Source organism: Amblyomma maculatum, chromosome 2 (assembly GCF_055883805.1).
Source record: "Amblyomma maculatum isolate TAMU_Amacu chromosome 2, ASM5588380v1, whole genome shotgun sequence".
Taxonomy (NCBI): Eukaryota; Metazoa; Arthropoda; class Arachnida; order Ixodida; family Ixodidae; genus Amblyomma; species Amblyomma maculatum.
In genome coordinates, this window is record NC_139345.1 from 169,852,269 (window position 1) to 169,879,019 (window position 26,751).

At 45.1% G+C, this 26,751-nt stretch overlaps 1 protein-coding gene across 2 annotated transcripts in view; it reads left to right on the forward strand.

The window, feature by feature from the left end:
* The window catches only part of LOC146200420 (ragulator complex protein LAMTOR3-like), a 40,336-nt gene extending 16,520 nt beyond the window's left edge, over positions 1-23,816 (forward strand). For both annotated transcript variants that reach the window (XM_084595520.1, XM_084595519.1), the window contains 2 exons: positions 6,928-7,018; positions 23,707-23,816. In XM_084595520.1, coding sequence (XP_084451646.1) covers positions 6,928-7,001 — 74 coding nt within the window. In that variant the 3' untranslated portion in view covers positions 7,002-7,018; positions 23,707-23,816. The remainder of the gene's footprint in view (positions 1-6,927; positions 7,019-23,706) is intronic.
* The last annotated feature ends 2,935 nt before the right edge of the window (positions 23,817-26,751 follow it).

Sequence of the window (26,751 nt, forward strand, 5' to 3'; positions counted from 1 at the left end):
TTTCGCGATCTCCTTCGAATTCGATATATCCGGGTTCGACTGTAATGGCGATGACGATGGGCAGCCATGAGGCACTTTCTGTTTGTACCCGAATCTAACGCCCCTGCGATTTCAAGACTTATTTTCCCCGAAAAAAGGGGCATGTTGGGTAAATACGGTACATTTCTGCATCTTGCACCAGGTGGAGAGGTTCTTTGCCTGCTCTTTTTTTTTTTTATTCCTCAAGCCTTTTTAGTGGTGATGAACTGTGCTTGTAATGACCAACAATTTTTCTAGCATTCTTGCACAGATGATCAATAGATGGCATACAAGATCTTGCGTTTGTAAGGACTAGCTGCAGGGAGTGAGCGAAGCACAATCGCTCAGTCCACGGGAGCCTCCTGATAGTAGCACAGATGGTGCGCCAATTATCTGTCACGATGTACTTTTCACAGAGTTCGGGTATTCCCCACTCGCTGCATATCACGTCCAGCATAGCTGCAATGCACGATGACGGTCAGCCAACTGTCCGGCAGACCAAGGTGTCACACTAAGTGGACAATGACAACGACACCAACGCGACAGAAAACCAGATGTCTTCGCAGTGTGACAGGTTTGAGCCCGGGGATGCTGACAAAACCCGTCTGCCAACTGTCGGTGGCCGAGTCATTGTGAGATCGGCCGCCGAGCAAAAACATTTTGAAATGCGAAGCTGACTCTGTACATCATTTCGACAGCGAATACCTTTCGGCACTCATATATATTAAAAAGTATAATTGGTGCTTAATTCCTGACCTACACGTGAGCACGAGCCACCAAAATACATGCGGAATATCAACGGCGGCATTTTCCAGTCGTGGTGAGTAAATTCGGGGCGTGTAGATTTGCAGCGTGCATCAAAACCACGACCAACGTGAGCAACTTTTCAGCATTTCCGAAGTACACAAAACAGTGCAAAATAAACAAAGTTAGGTGCTAAAGAAATGACGAAGAAGCAGTTATTTTGCAGAAGCCAGCCTAGAGCTGTCGATCCTCCTGCACTTCGATCAGCCTATATTTGCAGTCATAACGTCTAGTCGCTGCGTCGCTACTTCGAAAGCAAATTTAAAAGCTACAGTGCGCATCGTGCAAAAATTGTTTTTATAGTATTTCCACGTTTCAAGAATTATGTGCATGAAAAAAGCAGAACTTGTTGCGTTTATAGCAGAATCAACAGCAGCCACAGTCTCGCGACTGGCCCTGTGAAATCTGCCAAAGATTTTAACTGCAGCTGCACTGCACAGCATGATTCAAAGTATCAGCAGTTTGCTCTCAGCAGGCTGGGTAGTGTGCAGTTAAGTGGTAAACACCTGTCGCTCCTATTGCCTTTGCTGTTTTTACACTGCAAGGAAGACTCCATATCAGCTACAACCATATCTTAGTGTCTAAAATCACAAATTAGGCCTAGCTTTGGTGGTGCATTGGTTACTGCAGTTGGCTACGAATGGAACGTCATGAGTTCAATCTCTCATGCGCAGTAACTTATTTTATTTATTTTTTTTTTCATTTTTTAATGTTTGTCGCCTCTTATTTGCCGCGAACTGCTTTTATTTCTCGAACACTGCTTTCTGACCCAACAACCACAGTTGTGAGATCTGGGCAGTGTTCAGTATCGGCCCATAATCACTATTTTTGAGGCGCTTGTTTTGGTATGGTCGAGTTTATGAAAGAATTAACAATAAAGCGTCCCTGCCCTCCATCTAACATTAATGAGATTAAACCAAGTAAAATAAAGAAGGGAGTAGCGATTGAACGAATTTTATATGAAACAAAAATAAAAGGATTAAGAAAAAGAACGGTATAATAACACAAGGAGAGAGTGAGATTGAGAGGGCAGAGTCGGCGGGAGATTTCTCATGCTGTCTCGCTAGTGTAATATAGGAGTTGGGCGACCGTCGGCCGACAGCCGTCTTGCGAGTGACGCGGCGCCGACACCGATTGTTGGCCGACTGTTTTAGTTACACAGTGTGGTATTGACGCAGACAACAGGAAGACACGGTGTTGGCAGACTGAATTTGCATCGTGCCATGCTAGTATGGTGGGCTTTTTAGCCTCATAACTAGCAGGCAGCTGCAAACTCTGGTCCAGGGAATGTACTCCAGCGTGAGATGTGTATTTCAAGCATTTAAACGCAAAAGATGTGTTGTGACAGGAATGCATGGAAAAGCTCTTTTTCTTCGTATGGAGAGCGCATGTTTCTTTGACAATTTTTGACCAGGCGCCTGGCTTGAATTTCTTGAACCATTTTGGCATCCCAAAAGTTCTTCATTACTTGAAATAGAACTCTAGGACTGGACACTGTGGAGCAGGCAAATGGCCCTGATGTGACTGTGGAGTACACCTGGAGTCTTCTCAGGAGTTTGCTGTAGCAGCGACAGTGGACGAAGAGCAGCTGTTCCCATCTCCCTGGTCATTAAGTTCCGAATAGAGAAAAGGTCCAGTTTGCCATGAAAAGCCAAATGCAATCCCGTCGCACGTCCAACTTTGGCAATCTTCTTGGGTCCATAAACCATGGACTACTATTCATGGGTACGCATGGTACTACTGGAGACTACTGATGTCTCATTTGTTTCCAAATGCCACGCAGTACCCAGCTATTGGGAGAAGAAACGGGAAGGCAAGAAATGATAATTGCTTCGCTTGGCATTTAGCGAAGAGGGTCCAATATGTCCCCTGCCAGCAATGTGTACTGTCCGTTTTCATTGCGCCTCTTGCCGCACCCTCCTCAGGGCATACTGGTGACCTACTTTGGGATTGCGAAAGCTCAATTTTTAGTACCATAACAATCTTGGGGCCTGGCCAGACCACGTCATACAGTACTGATCGTCAAGAATGCAAAGGTGGTGCAGTGGTAAGGCGCCCAACTACTGTGCCGGAGTTCCCTGGTTCAAACCCGACCGCGGCGGCTGCGTTTCGATGGAGGCGAAACGAAGTGGCGTCCGTGCTGTGCGATGTCAGCGCACGTTAAAGACCCCCAGGTGGTTGAAATTACTCCGTATCCTTCCACTATGGCTCCACTTTCTCTCTTTCGACTTTCACTCCCACCTTCCTCCCTTCCCTTAGAGCGCGGTTCAGGTGTCCACAGAGGAAGTGTGACAGATACTGTGCCTTTCCCTTCCTGTGAACCAATTAATATTGTTATTACTGGAGTTCGAATTAAAGGGCTTTCCCTGTACTTGAAACTTGGAACAGTCAGCCCATGCGTACATATGAAGGAACCTCGATATGGAAGCACGAAATTGTGGCATTTATGTGCCGTGTTTAAGTACCCCTTTTTTTCAAGATCTTGGTGCCAACAGTAATACCAGGGGTGCTTGATTAAAAAAATGTACTATTTTCATGCCAATATCTGGGCTAGATGGTTGCAAAAAATAACATTTTATTTGACAAATGAACTTGACAAACACCTTTGACAAACAATTCGAGTTCGTTCTTCCTCTTGTTTTCATGTCATTATCTGGACTAGATGGGTGCAAAAAATAACATTTTTATTTGACAAATCAACTTGACAAACACCTTTGACAAAACAATTCGAGTTCGCTAGTATTTCAAGCTGTGGCACCCCCTCTTCAAACTAGTTCCGACTTTCATTACGGCCACCGAACAGCTGACATCATACAAAACAATGTGGGCCTGCGAAACCTACTGAGCTCTGCCGAATGGCCGCTGATTCCAGGTTCATGTGATGACAACGTGCTTGTAGAGTTACCATAGTCGCATTTGGCCGGCTTTTGCCATCCTGTGCCAACTGTTGTCTAGTGTTGGAAAGCAGCAATTTAAGTAACTTGGTATAGTGTCGAGCCGCAGATGCCACATCACCTTGCGACGCTATGGCTTCAGCTCAACGACTGATTGAGGTAGCGTACTGTCAGCCTTGTCTACATGCTCATCTTCAAAAAAAGAAAAGAGGTGCAGTTTGCGTGAAAACCTTTTTTTTTTTAATATATAATTTTAGAAATTAGAGACAGTGCTTAGAATCTGGAATATACGGCAGTTTGTAGTTTGTAATTTTTGTAAATTTCTAAATTTGCTAGTAACGCATTCACTGACTTTGCATTTGGATGGCTAGTTTCACTGTGCCAACATTTTGAGTAAGGAATAATTTTTAAAATCGATTTGACAGCTAGTGAAGTCCTCTCTCAGCGAAATATTTTGCGCATTTGATGACTTTTTTTTTTTTTTTTACATGCATTGGCAGCAAACCCTTCGTTCTCATGCTCCTGCATGATATCTTCGGTGGCAGTGAGCAGTATACATACTCTCTGCACCGCCACTCCTTAAACCGGGTTCTGCAGAACTGCATTCATTAGAACGCTGTTGGGATTCTCAGAAGCCTTCATAAGTCTTTTCATCTCATGACATTAGGTTAGGACTGGTTACACTGTAACTGCTTTATAAGAGGCTATATTAGTCGACTTAGTGAATATTCAAACTTGAGCACCTTTTTGACTGGCTTTGCCTGCCTATTAAGCAGGAAAAGAAAGACACGAACACACTCGGAGCCACTGAGTGTTTTTTGAGAGCCTTTGCTCGGTCACTTGTTCAAAAAAAAAAATAGAAAACCCTTGCCGTCCACACACAACAACATGGCAATAGTAGTACATTTTGTGCTGTTTGTCTTTCATGGTTTCGCTATGCATCATTGTTGCCACGTCGTCTATTAGCACACGTGGGCAGAGTTCAGACGGGAAAGGAAGTGTAGTGTGGTGGAAAATGTAGCGCCATCGAGGTGAAACAGACAGGCATCCGTGTGATCAGCGATGTCGATGCACATTAACAATCACCAGGTGGTCGAAATTGCTCTGTAGCCCCCCACTACAGCACCTCTTTCTCTCTTTCAGCTTTCACTCTCACCTTCCTCCCTTTCTTCCCTTTTGGTGTAGTTCAGATGTCCACAGAAAAAAAGTGTGACAGATTATATACCTTTCTTTTCCTATGAACCAATTATTATTAATATTATTAATATTATTATTATTATTATTATTATTATTATTGCTATTATCACAGGGAGAAACTTTAGCAACGTGGTTTTCTTTCCACTTTTACTGAAGTAGTAGAACTGCAGTAGTCACTAAGTGCTGTCAGCTTCTTATCCTTTTATATTGTTGATCTAACTCAGTGCCTCCCTCCTGGTTTCTTGCTTGCTGCCTCGTCCATGTCAGGGTTTCCAAACTGCGTTACAAGGACACTTACCGTATTTGCACGATTCTAACGAACGCGCACCTTTTTTTTCCGAAAATAAGCATTCGAAATTACATGTGCGTTACAATCAAACTCAAAACGCAAAAAAAACCTCCAAACCGAAACCTACTTCTCAAAAACCGAAACAAAGCAGCTCAGTGAACAATAGCCAGCCACATTGCCATCGGTATCAGCAAGCCGTTTTGAGGCGGATCCATCCATATGTGGATCCAGCGTTTCGATTGCCATTTTGCGCAAATGTTCCGTTTCGCTGGTGTACCCAGAAGCTGCATTGGATACGTGCATTTACTGCAGATGGACACAAATTGAGTCTGTATTTGATATTCAAAAGAAAGACTGTGCCAGTAGACGTTACATTTCCGGACAATGTCGTCGTCCGCGTGCAGCCGAAAGGGTGGATGGACACCGACCTCATGGTCGATTGGATCGATTCGGTCTGGCGGAAGAGGCCTGGAGCCATCCTTGGTGTGCGTGCAATGCTGGTGCTGGACTCGTTCAGGTGCCACATTTCTGACCACGTCAAGGAGAAGCTTGTGGCCTGCCACACTGATCTGGTGGTCATCCCTGGCGGGATGACTTCCCAAATCCAGCCACTCGATGTCTGTTTAAAGGAGCCCTAAAGAACCGCGTACGCGCACCGTACAGCAGTTGGCTTAGTGAGCAGGCCCTCACACCGGCTGGCCGTCTCAAGAGAGCGATGCTCGGAGACATCGCAAGATGGACTGACGGTGCGTGGAAGGCCGTCCCGCAGGCAATGGTTGTGCATGCATTAAAAAAAATGTGGAATTTCCAATGCCTTGGATGGCACCGAAGATGACCATTTGCGGTCGGTGGACAGTGAAAAAGAGCTGTCTTCCGACTCTGACGGCGAGTAGCCCATGATGTTCCCATCTTGTGGTTGTGTTCATGTGTTCCGATTTTTGTTTGTGTTCCCATTTGTGTTCTTGAGTTCAATTAAATGTTTGAAGTAACTTTCAGACGCTTGTTGACTGCGTCATTCCGTGTGCGCAGTAGAATCGGCGCTAAGTTATTTTTGTGTTTTCCGGGACTTAAATATTACTGCACGTTACAATCGGGGGCGCGTTAGAATCGTGCAAAGAAGGTAGGTTCTTTGAGTATTTTTGTGTAAAAGCAGTATGGATACCAGTAGCTGGGTTATCAGTGCCATTGCAGTGACATAAAGTACCCCACTGGTACTACCTGCTTAATATCACTTCATCTAGTTTTACCCATTTATTTGTGCCATGATAAAGCAGGAAATACTCTTTGCACTGGTAATAAAAAGCCTTATTCTGTCGGTGTAAGTCAAGGTGTTTTATTTCAGCCATAATCTCTCTACATGTTTAGACAAGTTGTCATTCTCTCTAAACTTGGAGACCACAAATATGTAATGTTTAATGAGGGACACAGCGAGGTTTTTATTTGAAATCAACGTGCATACATACACCACTGCGGAATCATTCAATATACTTGCAAGTGCAAGTTGCCTCAACTTAGTGCCTTCATGCAACGAATGGTTGGTTGCACCCGGATACAATACCCAAGTGGCTGTACCAATGTCGCATTGAGTACAGCATCTGCACGTATAGTTTTATTGTGCTCCTTATTCTATCTTTGCACATGCTTTTTGTGCATCATTTGGCTCAGCCTTTTACAGGCACCTGCTGAACTGCTAATATGTTTTTTCTTGCTTTTTTTGCTTTCCAGGCATGATACTCAACCTTGAAGAGGAGCTGAACACTGTTTCGCAAACACTAAGGAGTGTTGTTGAAGCTTCTTAGTCCACAAAAAGAAGCAGGTGAGCTTACAAAGTAGGGGAGGTGGTCTGAGAAGGGGCATGCCTAGTTTCTTTTGCAGGGGCCTCAGCTTTTATTTTGGCAGCAAAGTGGCAGTAGTCATGCTTTGTCTTGGTTCTGTGAGTTTTATGTGTCGCCCTAGCAATGGACCTTGAGTTGGATGCCCAATTCACCATGCTATTTACAGGGCAACTCCGAGGGTTTTTTAACATTCGCTTAATGATATACCGTATAAACCGTATTATAGATCGATGGGGAATATAGATCAACCCCTTTACCATGAAGTGAAAAAAAAAAAAAGGAAAGCAAGAAAAAAAGTGGAGAAACGCATATATTTACACCATCGGCTCTGTCCCTGCATCACCCTTGATGTGGCAACGGTATCGTCTGCAGAAATGGGATTGCTGTACGTGATCTCGTTCGCACTATGTTTCAATGGCCGTGTCTAGTACTTCACAGTCGTCCATGGATCCATCCTCTATGGTTTCAGATTCTGCTGTGCAGTCTGAGCAGCCGAAACACTTTGCAGAACAATTTTTAACCATTTTGGCAGTGAGAGCGCTCCATGCTATGGCCAAATAGTGCATGGATGGTAATGCGTGTCAGCTGCTGCCCACGGTCTACAGTGGTCAGGGATTCTTCACAGTGCACTTTCTGTAGAAGTGCTTCACACTCTTGATAATGCCAGCAACCAATGGTTGAAGGTGGCTTGTGGCATGTACCACTTTGATGTTCTACAGCGACATGGTATCCTTAGGATGCATAGAGCAGTTGTCTAGAATAGAGCACTGCACGAGCTCTGGCCGGGCTAGAAAATTGCTGTGTTGCCAGGCCTGGGCCGGATTCGAGCTTGACGTTGCAGACCTTGCCCGGGCCCAGGCTTGTAGTGGCGGGCTCAGGCCAGGCTGGGGCTAGCTGTGTACGGCTTCTTTCGGAAATGAAGGAATCCCAACGCTAAATTTGGTCCACTGGTGTATAAATAAACCACTACTAATACTATTGTTGGCACTAAATGAGAGAAAGTTTAGTCGTAGACCGAGTTTAATATGCGCCACTCGGCGGTTTGACCAAGCAACTTCGGACATGAATGCCTGGTGCCGTTCAACGACACAACGACACAAGCCAAAACAATTAAAAAGAAAAAGCAGGAAAACCAGCAACGTGCTTTACTATACAGTGAAGGTCTTATGGAATGCACATGGCTGCTAAAGTGCACAACATAGCACACACTGTCGGATCTAGCAAAAGGCGCTCTGTATCTTCTTGGTTTTGTATTATCGCTAAGAACTGGACATTTGAATCCCCGTAACAGCTGCTGGAGGACCTTCAATCGATTGCTCGGCAGGCAGCAGTCTGTTTAAAGATGGCCTGTAAGGAAGAAGATGATACACCGCCAAAGCTAACGACGAGGAAGACGCCAATCAGCTGGCGCGCGCACTGAGAGCTCGGACCATCTTGTTTGGGCGATGTTGTGCCTCGCTCTACGATCGCCTTGTGTCACCGGTCGCCGTTTCCAGTCCTCCGAATAACTCCCAATAAGCCCCTCTTCATTTGGTGGAAGTGCGGGGTAGCGACAAGTGCAGAGGCGTTGCTTGAGCATTTCATTGAAACTCTGGCAAAGGTTGTATACTGAAGCCACTGTGGTTGGGCTCTTTGCCCACAGCATGTGAAATGCATCTACATCAATGCCCTTCATTTTGTACTTTATTTTGGTAGCCTCATCCATAGACTGGTCGACACGCTTGCATAAATCCACGACGTCTTCAATGTAGCTCGTGAATCTTTCCCCTTCATGCTGAACTCGTACCCGCAAGGCTTCTTCAGCGCGTAATTTCCGCACTGTGGGTCGACCGAAAACGTCAGTGAACTCTGCCGTGAAGTTGGCCCAAGTTGGCATGTCTGCCTCATGATTTAGATACCAGAGGTTAGCAACGTCACTCAGGTAGAAGATGGCGTTGTTGAGCTTCATGCGGTCATCCCAGTTGTTATAACGACTCACCCGCTCGTACGAGGCCAACCAATCTTCAACGTCCTGGTCGCCTTGCCCGCTGAAAACTGCGGGATCTCGCTGCCGAATGGTATCGGAGCATGAGATGGACTGCGAAGGGGCTGCCACTGGCTGTTGGCCTACCTCATTTGTTGCCATAGGTATCGTACGGCTGCGGAGCTCCACGGTGATCGTTTAAGGGTCGTACCTCGGCACGTTCCACCAAATCCTGAGCTGTCTCACTGGCGCCAGTCTCCAACTTAACCTGAAGAAATGTCGTTTTGGCGCCCGCAAGCTGACAATACTGGGTCATGTCGTGTCCAAAGATGGCGTCCTGCCCGATCCGGACAAACTATGTGCGATCACTGAATTCCCGAAACCGACGTCTGTTAAAGAGCTGCGCAGCTTCGTCGGCTTATGCTCATATTTTCGCTGTTTTGTCCACAATTTCGCTACCATCATTGCACCGCTTAAAAAATTGCTGAATGGTTTTGCCAACTTGTCTACATGGACCCCACTCTGCGACGATGCTTTCACTATGCTCCAACGTCTACTAACTTCACCGCCAATTCTCCGCCATTACGACCCATCCGCTCCTACAGAGGTGCACACTGACACCAGCGGCATCGGCCTCGGTGCTGTCCTTGCTCAACGCAAGCAAGGCTTTTCCGAATATGTGGTTGCTTGCGCTAGCCGAGCGCTAACGAAAGCTGAATCTAACTACACCATCACAGAAAAGGAGTGTCTTGCAATCGTGTGGGCCTTAACGAAGTTTTGCCCTTACTTATATGGCCGCCGCTTCAACGTCATCACCGACCACCATGCCCTCTGCTGGTTGGCTTCCCTGAAAGACCCTTCAGGACACCTCGGGCCGCTGGGCTCTTCGCCTTCAAGACTTTGACTTTAAGGTGATATATCGATCGGGACGCAAACACTCCGACGCTGACGCCTTGTCGCGCTCGCCGCTGCCTTCTCCTGTACCCTCGCACTCGATATCCGAACCCTCCGTTGCAGCCCTCACCTCCGACGACCTGCCTTTTGAACAACACCGGGATCCCTGGATATCTTCGCTCCTAGACATCCTCACCGCGTCCTCTACATCTTCATTCCTGCGAGCCCTTCATCGCCAAGCTTCCCATTTTACGATCCGGGGTGCTCTGCTGTATCGCAAAAGCTATCGCCCGGATGGTCACAAATGGCTCTTGGTCATTCCCCGCCATCTTGCACAGAAATTTGTGCCCATCACCATGCCAACCCGCAAAGCGCACATGCTGGCCTGTTGAAGACATACGAGCGTCTTCGCCAGCGGTACTACTGGCGGGGGATTTACAACTTTGTCCGCCGCTATATTCGGTCCTGTACTGCTTGTCAGCAGCGGAAGTCGTCTCCGCGCCCCTCCGCCGGCCCATTACAGCCATTGCCTTGTCCAGCACGACCCTTTGATCGTGTCGGCATCGACCTCTGTGGTCCCCTTCCATCTTCGACATCAGGCAACCGCTGGATAATAGTCACCATGGATCACCTCACTTGCTACGCGGAGACTGCAGCCCTGCCTACGGCTAGTGCTCATGACGTCGCCTCCTTCATCCTGCGTCACTTCGTTCTACGTCACGGGGCTCCTCGTGAACTTTACCGCGGCCGCGTCTTCCTATCTCAAGTGGTCAGCGAGCTTCAGGCTTCGCCCCCCCTCTTCAGGCCTTTAATTGTATTAGGTTACGCCGTGTCTTCTCTGTCTATCCATCTGTTCTACACACTGATATTGGCCATTCAAAGCTTGTCGGCTCTCTCCAGTGCTTTTTCACATAAAATGTTGCCGTCAAGATTCACACCTGCAGCTCTGGCTTTGCTTAAAACATTGTAGATAGCCTTATCGAGCTGCACTTGCTCCGCATCACGGGCTTACTTGGTTTTAATGTTGAAGGACTGGTCGTTTGCTTCGATGTCGCTTCTTTTCGAAACTATGGAGTTCAGGGTGGATGGCCTGAGTCCAAGTTCTTTCGCGATACACACCCGCTTCCGCGTCAGGTTTGCAGCCACAGTGCTTTTTTGATGCCGTTACACTACAACACAGCGAACTGGTTCCGCCACAAGTGCGGTGTGTACACTGGAGGGGACGGGTGACGGAATGAAGCAGCCGCTAACCCACAGCAGTTCATGTTGTGGCGTGGAACGGTTGGTACGGCGCCAGGGGAGCGATTGAGCGCTCTGGACACGTGCACACTGTTGAAGATTGGCGCCTGAGGCTTCAGAAGACGAAAAGGAAGAAGTGCAACAGCGTGGGGCACGTGGAGCAGTGCGAGCGCCATGTTGGGACAGCAGTAAAGAACGGCTAGCATCGGGTGGTGTGCCCTCCTTCTTCTACAATTTATGCCACGGCACATGATGAATTCACTGCTTGAGTCTTGCACCACGCGTGCACAGCAGGAAAAGAAGAGAAGCCGCAAAGCAATGTGACAATGCGTGCCAAGTCGAGGTCAGCTGCACTCGCACTAACCGCACAAAGATATAAGGATAGGTAAAAAGTAAAAAGTGCAACCACTACTGCTGATGATGACGGTGCATCCTGCCTGAACGCCGTCTGCCTAACGCACCGGTGCTCAACGTGCCAGGCCAAGCCAGCTGAAGTCAAGTTGCCTTAAATGTAAACATGGCCTGTTTGGGGTGGCGTGTTCACGATGTTTCATGCAGGAACGTGCCCTAATTATGACGTAACAGCAGTGTTTGTAATGTATGGAACCCTATGGGAGCCATGCCATGACTCGCCCACAACAACCATAGCAGGCGGGAAAACGCAGCCTCCAGGAATGCAACAGCGGGGTCTACTGTATTGTGCCAATCGTTTGGCTTGCATTTGCAAGCAGTTCGTTGTTTGAGCAGCATTTACCCTGCCTTCGGAGATTGGCTCGAATAGTTATGATGGGATTTGTCAGTTCTGTTTGTATTGAGTTCCATGTTTACACTTGATAACGTTTAGGTGACCTAACATGTGTCCAACATCTGCATTCTTCTAGAGCAGTATCAGTATGGAGACTCAAAACTCGGTCAACTTGAGGAAGGAATTTGTCTTCGAAGCATCTGTCTAGTTGTTCATTTCGTCTTCGAATGAAGTTGTTCTCCCACAACTATGTCATCTCGTGAGATTGGGCTTTTTTATTGAAGTTGATTGGTAGCGATTTTTTCTCATGGCCCTCATGTCAATAAGGGCGCGCTGACCACTCTTTTTAATACACAAAAAGCATTCATTTGGATTTCGAACTTCCGGTACCCGGTCTCTAAAATCGTGGTCTTGCCGCCACTCTTTCCTAAACTTCTGCGCATACTTGACATGTCCCAGTGTGCTGGGGTGCATGTCGAGCAACATAAGACTAGGTGATTGCATTAAGAATGGCGTATAAATTGATTCAAAGTGTGTTGGGTGTGTTTCGATGTTCGCCATCTTGACATCTCAGCGCCATCGTGCTCACAGCAACGTTCTTGTACAGAAATGAATAGAATTTTGAAAAAGTTACACCACTCTATAGTCTAAACAAAAATTGTAGGACTGCTGGAAACTGCCAATAAAGAGCCAATAGGACCAAAATACCGCTAAGAATTTCATCTCCCGCAATACATTTTTGCCCACTTTACAGTGCAAAAATCTTCTAAATTTAGAGGAGGACAGCGCAAAAAGGCAAAAGATGAAAAGGAAGCAGACGGAATATCAGCTTGCCCAATTGTCCATGCTTCTTCAGTGGATTTACATCCATCTCAGAGGGGACTCCTGGCAGGGACATTGTTACCCTCCGGGTGGGAACATTACAGAGGGGAGTGGGTGGAGTACAAAAACACAAAATATGCACAGCATAAAAAAAGCATAGAAGCAGTATATAAGTAATAAAAGAGGTCAACATAGTTAAGTATTGCATAATATTGCACAAGTATTATTTCGGACACAAAAATGTATTACAGTGTATCATTAAACAATATGTAAGCACTATTTATGCGGAAATGTTTTAAATACATGGTAGTCTGAGGTGAACACAAAAAAATTTAAGCAAAACTTATACAGTACTAACGAAAATTTTGCATGCTCGACATTGCGCACGGCAGACTGGAATAATGAAAAATTGCTGATGGTTGCAATAGGAGTGGGAAGGCGATAGTCTTTCGATGTGGGGGTATATATGAGTCAAAGAAACTTCTACTATTACATGGAGTTATGCCCACTTTGTGAATGTGGTCTATGCGAGATTATATACCGTATATTCCGTTATGGCCGCACTTTTTTTTCCCCGAGATTGGGGTGAAAATCAAGGGGGTGCGGCGATTACATGAGAAAAAAGACAGTGAAAAAAATTATTTGCGGTAGTACCTGCCTCTATTATTGTCAAAACACTCCTCGTCCTCCTCCGCTAAACTCATCGGGAAAACTTCACTCCTCGTCGTCGTCCTCCTCCTCCTCCGAACTCATCGGCACTTCAGGCTCGTCCTTGTCCCAGATGAGGTCATCCTCCGTACCTTGAAACTTTTTTCCACAGTCTCGAACGAAACAGCAAAGCCGTTGCGCCGCGTCTCCGTCACATACTCGAGAAGTGGGTCTTCAACTTCCGGAAACATGCTCTGCTTCCCTCGGAAAGCGCGCCTCTGAACATTTGTTATCCTGAGGGCATCTTCTTGGGAGCACCATCGCCGTACACATTTTTCGTCAACGCCGAACTTTTGTCCAGCCGCTCTTTTTCCTTCTTCTTTCGCGTAGTGGATCACTTTCAGCTTAAAGTGAGCGGTATAACTAACATATTTTCCCATCGAGGAAAAAGAAAATCTTCAGCTCACGAGCACAGAACAAATCAGGGCAGCGATGCGTTCCAATTGCGAGATCGCACGTGATATGCTTCGGGCGATCGAGGAAATGGCTGTAAAACGGAGGAGCGAACAGACTTGGATTGGATTGGATTGGATTTGCTGGCCTCACTCTTTGTAACAGGCGAGCATGCTGCGGCTAGGAGCGGCCCTTTGTAACGGAGGTGGTGGCCGCTGCCCCCATGCTCGACTTTTTTTTTTCCTCAAATATTTTGTTCTTAATTCTTATTGGCAATTCTACTTCTAACCTTATGCTTCATTTTGGCTCTCACTTGATTTTTGGGCCCCACCTGGCAGCAGTAACCACAAAACGTTCCGTATTTCTTGCATCGCACAGTAGACGGCACTGCCCAACTTCCTGAAACTTATGGTGCGGCTTTTACTCGGGAAATTTTTTAAAAGTTTTTTTTTCCCAGTTTTTTTTCTAAAGTTCGGGGTGCGGCCATTACATGCGTGCGGCCATTACACGCGTGCATACGGTATAAGAAAGCGGAATGAGCAATTTATTGTGTTGGTCATCATGATAAAATATCTTATGAAGGAGGCATATATGTGCGAGCTTTCGACGGGTTGCGACATACTGCTTGATGTGCATTTTATTTCAGTGGTTCCTTCAGACTAGATGGTGGCATGCGATTATTTTCTTTTGTTCAAGTTTGATAATTTCTTCAGAATCGTTATCACAATTCACGTCGCGACTGGAATTCATGTCATGTAATCAGTAATCCTCTTGGTTAACCATTTCAATGCTGAAGGGAATTTATTTTTATTGTTTCCCTAACACTGTTACTATTATCATGTTGCCAGTCTGATGATACACCTGACTATTATAGATATGTAATACTTTTTCCAGTGTTTTTGTTTGCTTGTTATTCTTATTGTTCCTAACCTAATGTGCCCTTTTGCATTCACCTTTGTTTGGCCTATTATACGCAATTCATGAGTGCACTGTTAAAAAATACCATGTTGTTTCTATTTTGTTTCCCCGCCTGCTTTGGTCTCAGTCGAGACTGGCAGTATTGAAAATAAATAAATAAATTGCCATTCTAAATCTTAATTTGAGCATAAGTCAGCAGCCTCAGAACACACTGCACAGTGTTTAAATAATTCCAGGAAGGACATCGTCATTCACATGTGCTGATGATTGGTTCATGTGTCTGTTTGGAGAGGTCAATCAAGCTTTGCATATTTTTGTTGGAAGATGTTGCCTGTTTGAATATTCTATCATTGCACCTGTAATTCATATTTTATACTGGCAGTGACAAAGCTGAACAGAAGGAAGAGCTGCATGAACAAAACATAACTCACTTGTCATTCACGGCTGTTGAGTTTAAAACTTCCTTCAGGTCAATTAATTCTCATTAGTCAGGGCTCTCAAAGGAGAATGGATTGAAATGGGTGGTGTGCACATACAGTGTGGTATGTACAGAGTTAAAACGCTTCTTTAGAATTGCCGAAATGCATGTTCTGTGCTGCTCCAGGCTACATTTGCGACATCTAGCCATAACTGCTTGTTCGAGATGAGATGTGTGACCATGCGTGGCCGTGGGCTGCATGGTCTGCATTTTGTGCTGGTGCGTGCAGCACACACGACTGATCAGAAATGCCTCTACACTTTCAACTTTGCGCAACACCTTATCGGGCACATCACTACACCGAGCGATGAAAGTGCGGACTTTGTTCATGTGGATCAAAACGTTCGAGTGCGATATGGTCTCATCTTCTTCGGTGTTCAGTGACCCACAGCAGTCTTTCGTCGGGTCGTCATCGTCGCTGGACACGTCGCGAACGCTGTGAATGATCTCTTCGTTTGTCAACTCCGTTGACGTTAGTGCTGCGCTGTCACTTTCCACGTAGTCGTCGAAAGAAGAGACGGCGGGCAGCAGTTTCTCAGCCTCGGTCCACAGGTCTTCCGGGCCGTTGTCATTCATATCCAGGTCGTCTTGATGATGCACAGGCGCTTTGACAAGCCCTGCTTTCCGCCAGCAGTTGCTGATAATTGATGCCTTCAAATTCCACCAAGCTCCCGTGAACATTTCCGCTGCCTGGCGAATGTTGACTACAGTTGGCTGCTTCAGGCGCAGACTGATAATCAGCCGCTGTACAAGGCGCTTACGAAATTCTGCCTTCACATTCTTTATAATGCCTTGATCTGGTGGTTGCAGCAAAGATGTGTTGTTTGGCGGCAGAAATTCTAGGCGAACGTGTGTCAGGCGAACGTTCACGATGTGAACAGAGCAGTTGTCAACAACCAAAAGAATATTTCTGTCATCCTTCCTCATTTGATCATCGAGTTTGATGAGCCACTCGGAGAACAATTCTCTGGTCATCCAAGCACGTTTGTTCGCACAGTAGTCGTACGGTGTCGACATGACATTCTTCATGCAGTGAGGCTTCGCATACTTGCCGATGACGAGCGGTTTAATCTTCTTCGTGCCTGTTGCATTGCAGCAGAGCAGAACTGTCAAGCGAAGATGAGACTTTTTCCCTCCTTTGCACTGTTGTCCTTTGAAGTGCATCGTCCGATCTGGTAGCAGCTGGTAAAAATACGCGGTTTTGTCCACATTGAAAATGTCGTCTTCACAGTACGACTCAGCTACCTCACGGAAACATTCATTTTGCCAGGAATCCGGGGTTTTTTGTCAGCTGCCTTTCCCTCGCCTGACACTACCTGCCAAGTTATTCCGTTCCTTTGACAGAAACGGAAAAGCCAGCCCGCACTTGCTTCAGACCCAGCTATTTCAAGTGCATCGGCAAACTCGCGTGCCTTTTCTTGCAGCATTGGGCCAGACACGGGAACGTTTTGCATCTGGCGTCTTTAAACCACGTGCAGGGGTGGAAGCAGGCTCAAGGACGTTGGAGCAGCTCTGGGAGCAGCAATAATGCCATTTTGGAGCAGCTTTGGAGCAGCAATAATGTCACTTTGGAGCAGGATTTTTCAGTTAAAACACCTATATACATATATATTTGTTATATATAATTTGTTAAGAACCGTCCTTACTCGCGTCTACATTATTGCTTTGGTTTGTAGCGGTGACTGCTCAAAAAGGCAGTCCCGAGCGATGTAACACAGTCTTGATAAAGGTCTGGCTCCGACCGAAATGTCGACAACAAATATATGTGTCTCTAAGAAGTATTAAGAAGTGTTTACTCTCCTCAACTTTTAATTGCGGAAGCCAACGGAAACTACTTCGTAAAAGTGTGTGTGTATATATATATATATATATATATATATATATATATATGTATATATATATATATATATATATATGAAACGACGAAAAATCACAATGCAATTTTTTTTTTTTTATTCAACAACAAATGCTTTCAGACTAGGCATGCATTTGTAATAAGACAAGATTCATGGCAGGAACATGTACAAGTGTTTAAAATATCACAGCTGTCGTAAGCAATACTGAAACAAATTAAATGCTTGCTTATGCACTTCATTATTGGACATCAAGTTTAACTTCTAGCTTCTGCCTCTTGAATTTATCACACTCTGACGCACTCAAGCACTGTCGGCAGTTTTAAAGCATTCTTTTTGGGTAAAGCACCTATACATGTCATATGAAAAACCACATTGAAAATTCTTATCACTCAACAACAAATGTTTTCCTGACTAGGCACGCACCTCTAATAACACAAAATTAATGGCAAAAACGTGTGCAAGTGTTTAAAATATCACAGCTGTCTTGACTAATAATTCAAGACTAGCGAGAAATGAAATGCTAGCTTGAGCACTACACTGATGATCCCCAAGTTTAGCTTGTAGCCTTTGCCTTTCAACTTCTTATATCCAAGCACTGAATCTATCATTTTGATGCGCTCAAGCACTGTCGGCAGTTTGGCATTCACATCAACGAGCAGCACATTACCACTCTCCACCTTGTGCATGTCCTTTGACCCAACACCTGTAGTGATAAGTTCCTAGGCACTGGTTAGTAGTGCCTTCAGAGAAGATAGACGGCACTGAAGGGTGGCTTTTTCCTCTTTCAGCCTTGTTTCTTCGCTGCTTTCTGCCAGTGGCTCCTCAGATTTTTGCTTGAGCTATGCCGAAGCTTCCTCAATGTCAATACGCTGGCGATACGCCTTGTATGACTTCCCAACACACTTGATGAGGTCCCTAGTGATTGGCACTTTCGTAGCATCACCACCGTAATGCTTTAAGTATGCCTTTGCTTGGCGAAGGCCTGACACACTCGCTATAGACAAGGAGGCTCGATTGTGAAGCACCGGCTATACTTGGGAGCAATGTCAGCCACCTGCTGCTTACATGCCTCAAGAACTCCAGCTAGGCAATCCAAGCTGCTGTTGCAGATCCATGATGTCTGCATGCCTTGTTGCATATTTGAAGTACTGGTGGACATCAGTAACTATGCACTCAGTATCACTGCAAAAAGAGTTCAGTCCAGTGGCAAATGCATTATGCATCTTGTGAAGACTGCAGTCCCCGATATCAATCATGCCAGGACTAAGTTGTGCTCTTATTTTGCACTTTAGGCTCTTCATAACATTTGGCCCATCAGAGAAACAGAGCATATTACTCTTTGGAAGCTCGTTAAATGTGTCTTCAACACAGGAGAAGAGATCATCTGCAGTGGCATGCCCCATGTGAAATGATTGAAGGTGCTCTACGACGACATCTTGTGCATTAACAGAGAAATATCGGGCAAGCACATCCAGCTGCTGAATCTTCATCTCGAGCACTGGGGTCTCGTCAATCATTATGGTATAGAACACCTCAGGCTTTGAAAGTTCTTCAACCACTTTGGCTTTAAAGTATAGTCCCAAGCCATCAGATATGATGTAAGATACTTTCTTATGGCCACACTGAAAGGCTTTTGCTATCTGTGAATCTGGGAACATTGTGGGATATGTTGCTGTTGCCACATCACCCAAAGTGTACGGAAGTGAGTTGGCTACCACAGAAAGAGCAAATACTGTTTCAGCTCTGGTGACATTTTCTTGCTGAGTCAGTGACGCCACATTCTTGCTGAAATCTAGAGTACTTTGCATGTCAGCGCTCTTGGTTAGGACGCCATCTTTGTTCCGATGCTGTTGAGCATTTTCAATGTGCTTAAGAGATCTTGCATGGTGCAATATTGCTGAGCTTCCATGATGTAAGCAGTGCACTGTAATATTATAAAGCACACAAAAGCCGTCACTGTCCTTTGCACTTGGTCGACACCAGAGAGATATAAGGTCTCCATTTTCACCTTCTTAGTCAGGATGTCTGTATTAAATTTGGTGCATCGCTCTGAAAAAGAAAATAAAAATTTGCTCCGAAAACTGTGATATACAATACCAAAACCTTCCAGGTACAAAGCTGCACAACTGCACTAGGACGACAAATGAATGTTTATATCTAAAAACATGCTTCTAGAACATTATTCTGTAGCAGCATTTTTTTAGGCACCATTTAATGCACCCCAGCCTGCTAAACATTACCGAGCTCACATGCGGCCTAATACCACATACCATGTACATTAAAACCTCGCCAATTCTGCTTGCATCGCACCCAAAACAATGCTCGATTTATCCTAAAGTTAGAATTAACAAGCGCTCTAAAAAAATACCGAAAACCGTTTGCATCGCACTGGTTTTTCTAGCTAATGCACGGAATATTGGTATCTATATATTCAGACGAAAACTAAGTGACAACGGCGATTTTTTGCGGTTTCGCCGAAGTGCTTTCCTTCGTGCAACTGTCGGCATCTCGTGCTCCAAAAACGTGTCTCCGCGGTCCATTTGACAGCTCGACGCAATAATAGAAGCGCGTCCTGTCGCGTTTAGAGGATGCTTTACCACACGGATGAAGCGTCCTCAATGTGGGCAAAGGGGCATTTTCTATCTTCGCGCCTGCCCCAGCATGCAAGCCTCAGGCGTGCGGGCACCACTGTTCCATACAAGCTCTATATGGACGATCGCTCGCTTTGCAGGCAGTATCTCAATGCGACGCCGTTCGAATCACATGTGCGAGCCCTCTCACGCCAGAATTTAACAAGCGTCCGATACCATAGCCTTCGACCAGCACCGCACTCCTAGTTCGAGTTACCCGAAATAACACCTGCCTCGAGCCAGAAAACTTCCATGTTAATGTTACACATTCATGCTCTACCAAACAAAAACAATGCAGCACTGAAAACAATGGAGGCGCTCGCTGCTAACTGGACAAAGCACAGTCAAGCAAAAACACGTACAGCTCGAGAGCTACATACAAGATTAAAGAGTATGTGCATAACTGCAAAGCACCAATATAAATAGCACGAAAATCAATAAACAATGATGGCGCCACGTTTTCGTTTCAGCAGCTACGAGGCATGGCCTTGGCATGACCACATTGTTTCATCTTTAATATAGTCTGCGCTGTCATTGCTCAGCTTTTATATTACGCAACCGCTATAGTGCGCCACTTTACATTCACAAGATAAATACACTTTTGCTCATGTCAAAGCTTCCAGGTGACTGGCATCCAGCGGCAGCTGCTTCCAGAGACACTCCAAAGAACGAGCACGCTACAGTGCTCGCGCTGCATGCGAGCACGCTTCTTCACTGGATCGGGTCAGATTGGATTGCTGGGCGATACAATGGCCCACTGTGCGGCAAAATCCTGGGTTCCGCTCAATTTGGCGGGAGACATGGCGTGGCGCAGTTTTGCCGCAATATTGCGTTTTGGAGCAGGATGGCACAATTGGCGCAGCACTTCCGCCCCTGCACGTGACGACAGCCTGGTCTACGTCCTGAAAGTTTCCTAGACGCGGTCGTTTCCTCATAGGAGCAAGTTGAGATTCCCGGTGAAGTTTTGTAACCTTGTCACGGTCCTTCAAAATGGTCTCGACGGTAGATAGGGCAGTTCCACGCTGCGTGCAGAAGTCGATTTGTTTTTTTACTCCGTTGATTTCTCGCAAAATGTCCACTTTTTCCTGCAGTGAAAACTGCTTTCGCTTCCTCTTGGCGCCGTCGTTGGCTGCATTCATCATCGGATTTTTCGCAGTAAGGCCACAAGCAACAAAAAACACCTGTTCGCGCGTACGTGAACACGAACGTCCAACCAACGAACGTCACACAGCACAAAGAGAAAAAGCCAGGCCTCTGTGGCCAGGCGACTAGGCCACTAGGCCTGCTCAGCCATTGGACATTAAACCACAGCTTTGCGGTGGCGCTAGGAGTTGGCGCTAAGTATGGCAATGATGATAGCTACTGCCTATGGGACGTACACACAGAAATGGCGATTTCTGTTTCACGCGAGAGTTGCGGCGCCGTTAATTTTAGCCGAATTCATTATACTGATGTTCCTTGATAATAGCGGAAAAAATAAATATGTTCGTTAATCTGAAATATGCATTCTTGAAATTCGTAGTACTGAAATATTTTTACATTGAAGATATTGAAAATCAGTTGGAGATTTTAAAAATATTTGTTAATTTGAGAAATTCATTAATCTGGTATTCATAGTAACGAGATTTGACTGTATTGCTCCAAAACTTCTCCAAACTGACTGCCTCAATTTTCTGCCATAAAGTTTAGTGGAACTGAGGAACAGTGTCACAGCACCGAGGGCAAAGATATAACGCATTTTGCACTGGGCTTAATACAAATGAAATTTTTGTAAGGAAAGAAAGTGTGGAACATATATTTGTTCGCAAGTAAATTTAGTGTGAGCCACCGGCTATTGAAGATAATTGCAAAACAAAATGCACTGTGCATGTGATGTAGCACCTCCTCCCAGCCTTTTGAATCGCCGGCGGAGAGAGAAGTGAGAGCAGCAAGCGAAGCAGATAGCACAAACTACTGTGAGCCGTTAGGAAACTTGTCCGACTGCAGTAACTGCATGAATTGTTCTAATGATTCTGGTTTGAAAGCAAGACTTCACTGAGCATCGAGCCTCTTTGTCAGTGACAGGGTTGGTGCGCTAAGGTGTCAGTCACTAGGAAGCTTCTCAGGAGTGTTGGAAAGTCATACAGGGCCTATGCCAAGATGTTAAAAATGAGTCCCAGCTTTGCTCAAGTAAAGAATGAGGCCACCCTTCAGTGCTATCTATCTTTTCTGAAGGCACTACTGACCAGTGCACAGGCATAGGATCAAAATTGATATGCACAAGATAAAGCAGAAATGTCGTGCCCAATAATCTGAGCTCTAAATTAGTGGCGCTGTTTGAGCGCATCGAAGTACATAGTAGACTCGACATTTGAATCTACCAAGTCATAATAAGCAAATGCTTCAGGTCACACTAGGTATTCAATTATGAAGTGCACCAGTAAGCATTCCTTTCGCTGCTACTCTGTTCCAAGGTTGTTGGCCGTTTGTCCTGTCAGAGATGAGTACGAAGTTGGAAAGGCATTGAACTTGCATAAAAAAAGGATCAAATTAGAGGTTTTGTATTTCAGGAAGAGAAAACTGCAATCATCTGAGGTGTTTGACTTTAGAAACCTGCTCCAAAACATAATTCAAATGCTCCAAACTTCTGATTTCATTGCTCCGAAGCTGCTCCAAAATGCTCCAGCCTGCTTCCACCCCTAGTATACCTGAAAGATAAATATGGCTGCATCTCATGCCAAGAAGTGGAGTGCCATTTAACCCAATACTGATAGGCACGTGGTTGTAAAATGTTACTTGAGAGACGTGATGTGCACAACAATCACTGTCACTGCAGTCGAGCTTACACACAATATAGTTAAAAGCTGGTGAAATCACTAGACCGGGTAAAAATAGCTAGTGGCACTAATATGTTCAATAAAAGAGAAATTTTAGTGACAGCGGTGCACTCTTTATATTGCCACACAGCTGACCATCTTTTTGTGCCACCAAGTGGCCGAACCATGTCTAGGCACGTGGCCGAGCGTCATGTTCTCTCTCGAGCTTCGCCTCATTAAAAGGGCCAGCTGGGTTGTTCTGCTGCTTGCCATGTTTGTTGGTGACAATATTATTCCTAAGTTGTTGACAGTGTTGTGGTTGTTTCCTCTATTCATCTTAGGTTTGTCACTTTAGGCTTTGTCTTTTATGTTTTTGAATTAATTGGTTTGAACATTTATGAATATTATTTTTGACTTTCACTTTTTTATGTTTCTTGCCTTTAATTTTCATAACCATATGACTACTTGACATTATTGCCCATTACATTTGGCTTTCTGACACAACTCTGCCCTGAAGCTTCTGTTCTAATTTGTTTTTCCTTTTGCTATGTTTTATTTTTACTGTCGAGCACATACTTAGACGCATGATTTGGTAGCCTTGCTTTTTACGTTGATTATAGCAGTTAAGTCTTATCGTTCTCTCCATCCCCCCTTTAGGTTTGGGCCACTTTTTTTTTTTTCATTGCTATGCTTGTGTTTCATGCAGATAGGAACCAAGAATTCAGGTTTATGTTTGCTTATGTGTGCCCAGCTGTACTTTTCCATGTCTATCCTGCATAGCTTCCAAGTGCTAGTAGCTGTTATTTGCATTCTTGTCTTTTTTTTTTTTTTTTTAATGACCTGCTTTGTGTGTATATAAGGCTGGTGGCAGTCGCGAAACAAAGCTGAACATTGACAATCTCGTGCATGGCATGTTCACGTTTTTTTTTTTTTTACTGTGACTAGATCAGTCAGATACCCAAGATTTTTCGAGCTAGTGTTGTACCATTGTAGAAGGGTATGAGGCCAACTGATTCAGGCTATGTTGCTGAAGTGTCTGACATACACTGAGTAAGACATTTAACAATGATGAAGAAAACTGACTAATGCAAGCACCGAGCTTTAACTCTAGATATGCTGCAAGTAGGCTTCAAAAAGTCATTTGGTGTGGCTGATTTTAGTTCTTAGCTGAATCCACATTCAGCATAGTTTTTTGATTACTGATATGTTTTTCTGCATTTTATTTCAGGCAAGAAAACTGTAAAGACTCCTGGTCATTGGTTTGGACCTTGTTACTGTGTTATTCAACATCCTATTTTATGCTAATAAATGCCTTCTGCAAGACTTTTAACATTATGAGCAGGTGCTGCACTGTTTTTCTGTTTCATTACAATGCGATAAACACTGAACAGTCCCTTTTCGACTGTGTTCATTCCGCAAGAATTTTTTCTTTTATGTAACTCAACCCTTCTATGATTTTTTAGTTGCAGCTTTTAATATTAGTAGTAAAAACCTGTGGTTCTAATGCTGATTGCCAAGGTGTAAAGAAGCAACACCTTTTTTTTTTTTTTTTTTTTTTCAGAAGGCATAGCAAGCATTAAGTGCGGGGTTAACGTTAGGAGTTGACACTCAAGAAGTTGTAAACGCTGTTTAATCTAAACTTTACGCTGCAGATCACAGGGTTGCTGAAATGGTTTCATTCAAGGTTTCACAGTTTATTCAGAGGTAAATGCAACAGTGGTGTTACATTACACAGAAGGTCACAGGTCCCAAAGTTGGACACTGTGAGGGGACTTCTAGGCTTTCAAGCAAAAGCGTAAGGGCCTGACATCTCAGAAAACTGGCTTTGCCGTTATCAGAGTTGTATTTCGAAGGTCAACTCTGTTATGCACACAATTTCATATGAGTATTGTGACGTAGCCATTCTTTGTGCAGCATCGACGGCAGCGTCATGCCAATTCACTTCCCATTTAGCATCCATCTGTTATTTAAGTTATGGTGTAAAACTGACTGCATGCATACCTCCGATTGTAAGTTCCATGTCTCATATCCGCTGTTGCTTTGGGATCTTAAACCCCATAAACTAAACTAATTTTAAGTGTTCACAGAGATATGAAACAGCTTCTGTGCCTGCTTTTCCCCAAAACTCAAACCAACTAAAGGAATGTAGGAGTTTACCGTATTTAATGCAGTCTAGTCCTCAACCATTGTGGCACTATAAAAGCTGCTGTAGTCAAACAACATCAATCTGAAAAATCTCAGTCAATGAAGATGGTACTCAACCTTCACTGGCAGACGTCGAATAGGTACCTTCTTAAGATGGGTGTGCACAATACCCTGTCCGAACTCACTGAGGCCTATCAATCTGCCGAAATTGATTGGCTGTCCTTCACCCTAGCTGGCGCCGTCACATTATTTAGACCGTTGGCCTATGCCCCCTTCAGATATTATTCCTACATCTTCCTCCCTCCTCACACATGAGACCTCGTTACCATTCACCCCTCTCTCAAAGAAAATGCACTCCGCACAACACATGGGAGAATATTTTTGCAGGTCCTGGGTGCGCAATCACGACACGTGGGTGACGTAGCCATACATCACGCACACATATTTCATGTGTTTTTTTTCTTTGAGAGGAGCACCACTCAGTCAAAAGGCGCGCTGCATCAATTCTGTGCGTTCGCAATCTTTGCTTTCATTCTTTTTCTTCTGGTGGTTGGTTGGAGTGGCTGGTATTCGAAGCGACGCAGGGACTCTGAGTCTCGAGTCTACTTCCTCGCACCACGGCGCAGGGACCATGCGTTTGCTGTCCTCATTGTAATGAAAACCAAGAGTACTGACCGTATGGGGGGTAGCACATGAGTACCTCCGCAGGAGTTATTTGCACATGCATGCGCCCACACACATGCAGTTTTGTAGTGTCAGAAAAGAAATAACTCAAGACAGAGTATCTTCTAAGGACGCGTAAACTTCGATGTTTGGAACTAAAAATTATACAAGTTGTTCTTGGCTTATGGACAGACAATTTTTCACTATAGTTGTTTCACATAACGCATAATTTAAGATCCAAAGCAGCCGATTGAGCCAAGTAGGCGTGTGCAGAAGTCAAAACTTTAACGCTACCTCCGCTGTCGCTAAGGCCAATGCAGCCCATATCTCACTGGAAGGAAAAAAAAGATAGGAAGCCAGCCTGCATACTGCTCTGCATGGTGGCTTTGTGCTTTGCCGAGGGCTGCACCAAGCAGTCACTGGTTTGAGACCGCGCTGTCTACGTTGGCTAGCCTGCCCACCTCTCCTTTCATGCCTTCTGTACTTCTAAGAAAATGCTGCTGTGCTACAGTGGCTAGAATAGGCCACTCTAGCTGTGTGGTTTGGTCGCAGGATGGCTAGACGCTCCCCCTTTTTCAGCTCAAAGCCGCACTCAGACGGCCAAGCGCCTCCTTTCATCCTTCCTGCACATGGGACTTGAAAGACATCTTGCAGCTCCAGCGGCTTTACTTGCAGCCACCTTCTCACTCCCTCTAATAAAATGAAAAAAAAAAAAAAAAAACGAAACAAAACAAAAACACTGACAGGACACGCAGAAGTGATGTATACCCATGTCACTTTTGTGTCTCGTGATTGCGTGCCTAGGAGCTGCAAAAATATCCTACAACACATGGCTTGCTGTGATGCTTGGGCTGCAGCTGTACGAACTCTATGTCATACTGCCAGAGACTACATTGATGCAGCCTGTTACACCTCCCCTTCCACCTTTGTCCTGGTGGTAGTGTCTTAACTCCTTAACCCCTCACGGCAAGCGCTGTTGTCATCCACTTGGTGACCTGCATTTTCAGTGGCTCAAAGACCGTGGCCAGAAACAAGGCCGTATCTCCAAATACGCCTTCCAGCTTCTAAGCCGGTTGCCCCTATCTGGCCCACGGAGCCTACATGTTGCATCGCCCCCCAGGGCTGCCTGTATTAGCCAAGAGAGAGAGAGGGAAACAACTTTTATTGCCAAAGGAGTGTGATCATTAAGGCATGTCAGCCTGGCATGGCCCCCAGGTGGAGGCGACGCTCTGGGCCCAACTGCTGTCAAGCTCGGCAGGTTGCCATCTTGTGGCCCAGCTTACAAGACGCACGATATGTATGTGTAGAACCTGGTAGAGGTAAGAGAATAATTCGGTCGTATTACCCAATTAAGCAGCTTATGTGCTTTTTTAATATTGTAGCTTTGTAATTAAGTCAAAAAGGACATTTCATAGTGAGAAGTATAGTTTGCTGATACATTGTTTTAATGTGTATCACCTTTTGG